Below are 10,291 nucleotides of genomic sequence, written 5' to 3'. Positions count from 1 at the left end.
TTTTTTTTTTTTTTTGCAATATCTCCTCAAATCAAATTGTACATACTGTTATAACTTAGGGACCCTATACTCTGAACTGTGTTATTAATACTATGTCTCTGAGAGGGAGGGAAGGGGTGTGAGAGAGAGAGAGACAGAGAAAGAAAAAGAGAGAGAGAGAGATAAAGAGATGGGGCGGGTAATGATGGAGAGAGAGAGGTAGTACACAGTGAGGGGAGAGAGAGTAAGACATCAGTGTCTGGGTTTGGATGTTGCGGAACAAAGCAGTCACAGGACAGTGTCAGTGAGTGTGTGCATTTCTCTGTGTACTTGTGTAAGCACAATTCAAGCTTGCTTTATATTTACTGGCTCTTTGCTGAACTGCATGTTTTGTGTGTGTGTGTGTGTGTGTGTGTGTGTGTGTATGCCTGTGAACAGTCCTACTCTCACTTTCACTGCCTACCACTTGTCGTCTCTGCTGGTTGGCTTCCCAGCTGCTCCTTGCTTAGAATGATACTGATGATGTCTCCCTCATGTTCCTTCATGTGCTCCATCAGCTGCTCTTTACTGGTTGACTCAAAGCCGCAGATACAACAGCAGAACAGCAGCATGCAGTACTCCATACCTGTCCTGGGCAGAACAGAGCCCCCCTTCTGCACATGAGCGGCCCTGCTTGGTTCTCTACTGGAGGAGGAGGAGGAGGAGGAGGAGGAGGAGGAGGAACCTGAGGAGTCCCCTGGTAGAGCAGAAAACGCGGTTCCAAGACGACTTTCGGGGGCACGGGCCGTGGAAACGGCTGTGTCGGAAAGCGGTGCCTCCTTCCTCCCAAGGACCACGACAGTGCGGTCAGCTGTAGTCTCTGGAGATGCCTTCTGAGACGCGCTTGGGGATCTTTTCACCAAAGACAGAGGTGGGAAGATTGGGGGGGGGTTCACAGGAATAGGAGGGAAAGAAAAAAGAAAAAAGAAAAAAAAAAACAGGTTGAAAATCTTGATGTTTCATTTGGAAGAACACATATACTACAAGTAGCCCTTTGGTTTTAATGCTCACAGAGAAAAATGACCAGAAATTTGCCCAAAGATTTCCTATCAAATAACTCCATGAAACAACTGAGTAATAAGACGTTTAGTCGTGTCAGTATGCTAATTAGTTCCAAAGGAGAGTCAAACTACAAAGCCCATCAGCCCATATTCACCGGCTGCTCTGAGAGATGGCCTCATTAATAGCCTTGTTCACTTGCTCATAATTGTAGTTCTGGTCTCCAGCATGTTTCCACATATGTGACTTCAGGGACGGAGGATGACTGCACACGTAGCCACAGAGGGAACACCTGGAGTAGTCAAAACAGAGAAGGAAAGAGAGAGTGAGAGTGAGAGTGAGAGAGAGGAGAGAGAGAGAGAGAGAGACAGACAGACGGAAAAGAGCAGAAGAGAAGAGGGAAACCAAGCAGTAGGAAGTGTGAGGGTGGTTCAAGGGCAGCCACTCAGATCCCCACTTATGCATCACATTAACAAATATTAGCATAAAAAGACCTGTCCTGAGAGACAGACAATTTATAATTGGAGTCACTTCTAGACTTGTGATTCAGCGCTCGACCCCATCCCCGGACCTCTAGCTGTGGCGTTTCGCTCCTCAACGCCCACCTGAGGCGTTCCCAGGAGACTTTTCTAAGTTAATCCTCAGAAATACCTGAACTGTTTGCACACTTAAACTTTGGCTGTTGCATCACGATCAACTTTAAGTGGTTCCCTTGAGTTGCTCTTCGACTTGTGCCGTTTTGCATTGCCTGCCTGAACTGTCTTACGTTATTTAACTCAGTAGTGCCCTCGCACTTAGAGAAGTTTCTGCTCTGCAATTCTGCTTCTGCTAATGCAATTCTTGAGTTGTTCCACTAAACAGGGCACATCACGTGCTTGCATGCTTTTTATCGCTTGTCCCGTGAAATGTTCTGTCAGTCTGAAACCTAAAACCTATGCCACACAATCTAAACCTCCATTTCTATCTTTCTTTGGCAATCTGGTATGGACCTTCTTCTTGAGCTGTTCCCTGCCCACAGTTTATGGCTCTTCATTTGCTTGCTGATAGTCTAGTTAAAGTTTATACTCTCATCCCCTTCCCTGTCCCATGCACTAGTGCTGTTATACGCTATATCCTTAAGCCGTTGCCTGTCTTCTCAATGGTGAGCTGATCTATGTCTTCTACACCACTTAACTGCTTCTTTGATCTCTATTTTACCAAGCTGTTCTTTAATGTCACTGTTCTCTGCCCTCAATACTGTGTCAGGCTCTTCCTAGCCATCTGTATTATGCTGTTCCTTAAACCTTTGCTAAACTGATCCCTGAGCTATGCACCGGTGCGCTCTCTCTCACCTGTACTGTTCCAGCAGCTGCACTGCTTGGTGCTCCTGAGGATGTCTCTTCATGTGGCTCTTCAGACTGTTCATGTTGGTGGTGGCAAAGTCACAGCTGCAGCACCTGGGGGAGCACAATCACAGACAGACAAGAGAGACAATAATAACTACAATAAGAAGAAAAACAAACAAACAAAAAAAAAAAAACAGGAAGACATGACAACTTTTCAAGGTCCAGTGACCCTTCTAGTTCAGGATAAATTTGTATTTGTGTCTGAGCAGACTGATAAAGCCCCTTGTTTTTATGTTTGTTTGCGGGCTAATTTGTGAGATGGTCTCTGATCTGTTTGAAGCCTGGAGGGCTGCTTCTGAAGTCGTGTAAGAGACCATTTGTGGTAAAGCAAGGCTAAGACCAGCTGCCGCGTGCTCACAGATGCGATACTCTGCAGCTTCAACAGACAGCATTGCTTAGTTAAAAGGAGATGCATCTCTCTGTGGAGCTGTTTGAAGTAAGTGTTGCTTACCAGAGCATAACAACAACACAAGGCCATGTTATCCCCACACAAAGGAGCTTCACTGAGAACTTGAGGAAGCGGAGACCCAGTGGACTTCACTGTGTGTGTGTGTGTGTGTGTATATATCTGGGTTTAACTACAACTTGCAGTGAATAACATCTTATGTGCAGACATCCTATACCGGTTTCTATGCATAAACAGCCCAAAACCCATCTGATTACATCAACACTGCAGAGAAGTGCAACACAGGAGATGACTTTTACTTGGTTCTTGTGCCACCTGGTGGCAATTTTAATTAAAGACACAACTTCCAAGTCTATGAATTTAAAGACCACCTCAAAGAAAAAAAAAAAAAAACCCTACCAAACATAACCTCATGGTCTCACCCTCACTTATCTCTGATAACAAATTTCATAACCGCGTTTAAGTTCTGTTTAGGTCCCCATTTAGTATATCTCTTATCTAATGTATATAGATTTTTGTGGGGGGGGTGTTCTGTATCAGTTTTTGGCTAAGAGCTTCATTAACTGCTTTAATCTGCACCCATGAATACATGAGACTGTGCCTATAGACCATGATCATCACAAAATATTCATCTTTCTGCAAACAGTAAGTAGTCTGAACAATTTCAGACCTGCTCAAACAGCTCTAGGCCAGAGAGTTATTTAAGCATATTAGAGCAGACTACTGATTGGTCTGCTCTTCCCTCTTAAAGACAAGCTATACCTGTAAAGATCTGGAGTGATCTGGTGAACTATGTTTACACCTGGCTTATACAGACAGCAGGGTCAGACAGAAGGGTCACTCAGGACTTTCTTTACACTTCCACAGACATACACACACACCTGTAAGGTTTGTCTGAGTTGTGGATCCGCCGATGGTTCCGTACACCGACATATGTGGAGCTGGTGTAATCACACACGTCACATTTATACACTTTCTGCTCATTTACTACGTCTGTGGGAGAAACACAAAAGGGTCAACGGGAAATTCACACATTAGAACAACAACAACAACCATGCCGAGAGTCACTGAGAAAAACGATCAAAACAGCATGTTCACACACACAAAAAAAACCAAAAAACAAACAAAAAACCATCTAATACAGACAGCTACTGTGCTCTCACTCTTCCTCCCCTCTTCCTCATCATTATCCTCACCAAAATAATAGCATTACAGGCAGATTTAATTCACGAGAAAGATGAGAAAGTATGGAAAGCAGTCGCTAACAACACACGAGATCTCATAACAATATTTTCAAAGTTAGCAGAGGGAAGAAGGAAGCCATTTTCACCAGTACTTTCCATCACTATTAACCTTTCAGACTACACTACACCAAATTAGTTTAAAGGTCTCTTGGATGCAATTGCGTCGCTGTTGTTTGAAGAAATACTGGCCCGAAACTAAGTCCCTGATCTCTCTGTATAACAAAGCTCCCATGCAGGAGTAAGCAATACTGAAATGTCACGAAATTCTCACCCCTATCTATCATCCTGTCCGACTCTTCTGAGGTCACTGTGGTTTCGGTAACTGGTGTCAGTGTTGGTGTCGAGTCGCCCATTCCGTGCTGGTCTCTTTCGTGGCTTCTCAGCTGACTCTGAGAGATGGAGAAGACGTTAATAAAACCTGCATCGGTTCGTCATAAGTTTTACAATCCGTACCCAACGGAAGTAACAACAGCAAGTTTTTCTTTCCTCGCCGATTAAAAACTCAAAACTCCAGAGCCCTATAAAATACAATGGACTAAATGATCTCTGCTGCTCTGTGGTTCTTCCCGTTTTATAGAGGATTTGAAATCAATACTTTTTCTTTTAACAGAATTAAAGTTTACCTCAAGGTGATGAAAATCTCGCTTTTGGAGCAAACTTTACTTTGGCTTTATGGCAGTGATTTGAAAAAAGAAAACAAAAACAGATTGTTTTCAGAACTTTGAATTGCCTAAGATGATCCAGCAGTTTACATTCAGTTCTAACACTGACTGTCCTTCACAAACTCTCCCTATTCAACAAAACACTGCGCTGTTCACAGCCTTCTACTGAAGGGCATGCAAGATTCTGAAAAGGAGTTTTTCAGAGCGAATATTTCATAGCTTTGCTTTAAGGTCACATAGACCAATACTGTGTCAAACAGGTATATTACAATATCAGACAGATCAAAGAACACAGGCAGGTTCAACAAAACAGACTTCTTGTTACCCTTTCAATAAAGCCAGCATCAAAATCGATATATGCTTGTCTCGATCCTTCAGTATCTAAATTCCCCCTGGCTCACTGCCCAAACTGTCTTGAATGAAGATAAGCAGGACTATGCGAAAATAAAAGTGTTTTTGGGGGTATAACGGCTATCATTATTGTCCCAGCTTGGGCCTGTGTGACTTGACACGAAATTGGAATGTGATTTCACAATTGGTGTGGGATACTGAAACAGAGTTCAAGCAGTGGTAACAGTCGCTCAAATATTTCTTAATAAAGAGAGTGAATACATGGGGTTGAAAAACCATATCAAAGACATCTGAATTTTTCATTGCATCCTTGGCTCAGTATTTCTGGTAAATTTACCTTGTAGTGGAAAGTCTCGCCGCATTGTTTGCAGCGGTGCATGCGTGTCTTGCAGTGGTGGATCATATGAATCTCTAGGTCTTTGCTGTCATGGGCAATGTGTTCACAGATTGGGCACTGATAGGGTTGTCTTTGTCTGTGCACACGAAGATGCTGTTTGATATAGCCCTTATTTCCACTGCTGTAGCGGCACAATCGACAACGATATGGCCTATCGCTGCCTGCCACATACTCCACGAGACCTCCATCGGGTGTAGATGTGTCCTCCATGCCTCCAACCGCAATTCCTGCACCAGTTTCCCCACTCTGGCTTTGGGCGTTGTCCTGTAGTTCTTTCAGGATGTCCTCATCTGAGGCATTCTGGTCAGAGCGCTCTCTGAGTCGCTCAATGACTGTCAAGAGTGACATGCTGATCCCAGCTTTAGCTGGACCCTCACCCATACCATCTTCTCTAGAACCTTCTGGACCCTCCAGTCCCAAATTAAGAAGGGCTGCTGGACCTTCGCTCCCATCCATGAACTCCTCCGATGAAGTCTTAGGATGGGCTGCGGCAGTGATCTCTACAAGTTGCTGCCCTGTATCAGGACTCTGAGAGGTGAGACCCACAATGTCCTTCACTGTAGCCTTTCCTAACTCCGGTGTTCGGGTTGGCATGGCAACCAGAGCTTCGGCCGCCAACGAGTGTAGTCGAAGCGACTCGGAGTGGGTCCTTCTGCGAGCCGGTGGGGCGTTCTCGTTAGGCCGGAGATCTGAGGTCCCTTCATCCGTCTTAGGCTGTCTATCACTTCCACTCCAGCCAATCACCACCTCCTCTTGTTCCTCATAATAAATGGGATGCGGCTGACTCTCTGACCTCACCTCCTCAGAGGCCAACAGGGTTTTATCACCACCCACTTCTGGACTGAGGAGGAGGGGCTTGCTGGTAACTGGTTCCTCGGCACATGGAAGGCGTTCCACAATCACATTTACGTGTCCATCGCTGTTTGCACTGCAGCTTATGATCTTCTGTGCTGAAGAGAGCAGGCTGTCAGCATCTGTTGACTGGCGGTTCTCAGTTTCAAGCTCCAGCTCCATTACCGCCTCTGTGGTCACCTGAACTTCTACCATGGGTTCCTCTGCGACAGAACCCTTGGAAGAAAAAGCCTCCACTGTAGAGGGACTCCTGGATTCTTTAATGTTCCTAGAGATCATCTCTCCTTGATGTTTCATTTCTGGTGATGCACACAGTTCGATCTGTAAGGTGGAAGCACCATGGAGAGATTGGCTTTTGTCTCCCACTGGTGTGAAGACCACAATAGCCTCTTCCTCTACTTCTAGTACTGACTGGGGTTCTCGTGCCTCTGTTTCATCTTCAAAGATGGGATAGCAGCAGTCAACCAGGCCAGCATGCTTCCATGCATGGGTCTTAAGATTGCGCTGCTGCCCACATTCGTAACTGCAGATCAGACAACGATATCTACCGCATTGGTCGTAGCTGTACCACTTCTTGGTTGTTGGTTGTGTTCCCTCAGTTCCTGGTGACTTCGTTTTCATGGACTCTGCACTCGTCCCTTTCAGATCGGTCGTGGTGGATTCAGTTATTTGCTGACAAGCCGGCTCAGGCACAGAGCCCTGGGTGCAGTCCCCTTTATCTAAGTGTTGCCGCACATGGGCCTCTAGTTCTGTCTGGTGGCTGGAAGTGAAACGACACTCGGAACACATAAGGATGAGGTCGCTATGTTGCTCATTGTGTTGTTGCAAGTGTTCCTTTAGCACGTCCAGTGTAGGGGACAAAAACCTACACAAGCTACACTGGTAACATGTGACAGTCCGACTACCACCACTTGGAGGATCAGTTTTGAGAGCAGACTCAGCGCAGCAGTTTTGTGATTGGCTCTCCTCTTCTTCCCCCTGTTGTTCTTTAAGTTTTTTAGGAGGTGTAGCCCCTCCGCTGCCATCCCTGCTGTCAGGGAGAGTCACAGATGCGCAAGCAAGGGGAGGTCTTTTCTTCCCAGGGAGCGTGCATCGTCTGGGGCGTTTCTCTACAATCTTGCTGAGTTTCTCAATGACTTGAATGAGAGAATCTGCAGCCTGCTTCTGCTGCTGCCTCTGCTTGTCTTCACTATTGTGCAGGTCTTGGTCAGAGATGAAGACGGCCTCTTGCTGCCCCCTTGTGTGTGGGACGAGGACTGCAACTCCTCTGCTGTCCTCCATACCTGAGAACAATATACAGGCTGCATTACAATGAGAACTGACATATGTAGTAGACATTCCTACCCAAAGAAAAGAAGTACTTTACTGGTCACACACACACCAGAGCAGTGAGCAGTGAAATGCAGCCTCCGCATTTAATCAATCCTATACACCAGTGAGTACATAAACACTAGAAGCTAGAAACGGTGGGCAGCCGCAGGTGCCTGGGAACCAACTCTAGGTTTTTTTTGCCAGTGCCTCGGTCAAGGTCACTGACAGGAGTATTAATCCTAGCATATATGTCTTTGGTGGTGGGAGGAAACCGGAGAACCTGATGGAAACCCACGCAAATACGGGGAGAACATGCAAACTCCATACAGAAAGGAGGGCCTTCTTGCTGTGAGGCAACAGTGCTAACCACTGAGCCACCATGAAGCAAAACACCCGAAGCTATAGACAGTTAAGAACCAAACTTTTTGTTCTGTATTAAATACTAGGTCAACAACTTGAATGTGCATTTCGATACAGGATATTTTAAGTGGAGCACTGAGAATTTAAAATGGCCAGCCAACATCTGGAGGAAACCTAACTGCTAATTTATTAGCCTATATGTCTTATAGTCAAGTCTAAGTGATGGACACACTAGTACGTTAACAGAAATAAGCATTACATCATAAATCTATAAATAATTGCCCCTTACTGTGCTGTACGTCAGCTGCCTCTTTTTGCAGGACAATATAAAAGGTCTATGACCCCTGTAAGTCAGGAACAGACTTCAGCCTCAGTCCACACCCTAGGCACCCCAGAATACGCTAAAAAAATCTGCTTTGGAATGACAGAAATGAATACACTTTTAGCTCCGCAGAAAAGTTGCTCCACAACGTTTCTACAGACAGACAAGTTACTTTTCGGTACCTTTGCCGTTGTTCACAGAGAAGCTTTGGTCTGTAAAAGCACGTCAGATGAGGTGAAAGTTAATGCTGAATAAATGTAAAAGGCTGGGAATGCAGAAGTTTGGTTTCAGACTGGTAAGAGGAAACACTTTCCCTCTCTAACCGCAATTCTACTGCTGTCCAAACCTTTTGACTTTCTAAGAAGAGCACAAACTAAAAATCTGCGATCAAAGACAGCTCCATGAACAAAGCGCTCCATCATTAAGTGTGTTACTTTATCGCTCGTGGTGAAACGTATCTTGCTATTATGGGGAGTTCTCAATAAACCTTTTCAATGATAACCACAGGATGATACAAAATAGCGAACATTTTGATCAGTATCGAAACAAGACTGGGCAATGTGAGGAGAGGACAGATCTGCAAACTTCGTGTAAAGTTATGGTAAAGCTTAGACCTTAAAGTAAACCTTAGACTAAACCTCAGAGGTGGGAGTAAAAATCAGTACTGGCTGAACTGTCGAAAAAAAGCAACACATGGGCTATACACACATTCGCCATACCAAACTATGTTATGATGAGATACAAAGCCGAAAACTACGTTTATTTAATCAGATAGTAATAACAGCAGAGAGCGTCTGTGAATAAAAGACATTCCTGAGAAAGTTCAGAGATGTATTGAACAACATGGTGCCCATAACCGTGGAGACGAAACGTGAGGGGAAAGGGGGCAGGACATTTCTGTCAACTGTACTGTATGGCAAGCTAACACACGCCACACACACACACACACACACACACACACACACACACACACACACACAGAGAGAGAGGGAGAGCAAGAAAGACAGAGAGAGAGAGAGAGAGAGAGAGAGAGAGAACACTGCACGAGAAAAAAAGCACTGTAATATTTACGGTTCAGTTCAATGAATAGCTCCAAGTCATGCGACTTCATCTGTTGAATGTTTACTTACTGATTCAGCAACTCTCAATGATCTTTGGCCAAAAGCTACGGCAATTCTCAGCTTTGTTTCCAGGGTAATAAAAAAGTGATCTCTTTTTCCCCTCATATACACACACACACACTCGCACACACAGCGTGTGCTCAAAATGGCGAGGATGGAACAAAAGTCACATGACTCGGATCAGAGTTGGTCATGTGACCGTAGAGGAATTCAAGCTGCGGAGGACTTCGGTTGCCAGGTTGAGGTTTGTTAGCACGTAATTCTTATCTCAGCTCTCATCTCCTTCTTCCTTTTCTTCATCTTGTTCCTTGTCAGGGGATATGTGTTCGATTTCATCGGAAATTTTGTCAACAGCCATATAAAATTCACTTTCCCTCGTTTTAGTGAATGTTTTGATTTTGACCAGATGTCTTAAATTAAATATTGCAATAAAATTGTTGTTAAACATGATCACATTATAGCACAGTTTGGTGGTAAGTTTTCTGCACAGGAATTATGTAACAGCTTTTTAAAAGTCTGGAAAAAAAACCCAATTTATGTTTGTTTTCATCTTGTTGATATCTGGCAACCCTACAAAAAGACATGCTACAGGCATTCATCATCACTTTAAATGTTTAATACAGAAGATAACTTATCTTGAAACACATTGAAACGTCAGTTGTTCTCACTTCAAGGGTTTGACGGCATGTCTGATTCAAACTGGATTCAACTAGTCAGTGGCCAGACAAAGTCAAATTTGTAACTTTTAAGAAAATACACAGGGTTAGGCTATGTTAAGGCTGCCTGGTTTGGAGATTACAGTGTCAAGTGTACACTCAGACACAGGTCACTTACATGACGCAAGACTAAGCATGCAGTAATTT

At 44.4% G+C, this 10,291-nt stretch overlaps 1 protein-coding gene across 1 annotated transcript; it reads right to left on the bottom strand.

Moving 5' to 3' along the window:
- Positions 1-226: 226 nt before the first annotated feature.
- Positions 227-9,512, bottom strand: znf507 (zinc finger protein 507). Its single transcript, XM_030766329.1, has 8 exons — positions 9,438-9,512; positions 5,403-7,597; positions 4,324-4,441; positions 3,690-3,801; positions 2,349-2,453; positions 1,175-1,309; positions 796-870; positions 227-729 (listed from the first exon to the last, which is right to left on the bottom strand). Exons 2-8 carry the CDS (start codon positions 7,593-7,595, stop codon positions 432-434), a joined length of 3,036 nt encoding a protein of 1,011 aa, XP_030622189.1. The 5' UTR covers positions 7,596-7,597; positions 9,438-9,512; the 3' UTR covers positions 227-431.
- Between the last annotated feature and the right edge of the window lie 779 nt (positions 9,513-10,291).

Source organism: Chanos chanos, chromosome 2 (genome assembly GCF_902362185.1).
Source record: "Chanos chanos chromosome 2, fChaCha1.1, whole genome shotgun sequence".
In the NCBI taxonomy this organism is placed as follows: Eukaryota; Metazoa; Chordata; class Actinopteri; order Gonorynchiformes; family Chanidae; genus Chanos; species Chanos chanos.
Note: the sequence above shows the minus strand (reverse complement) of the source record. Positions and strands in the feature narration are given on the sequence as shown.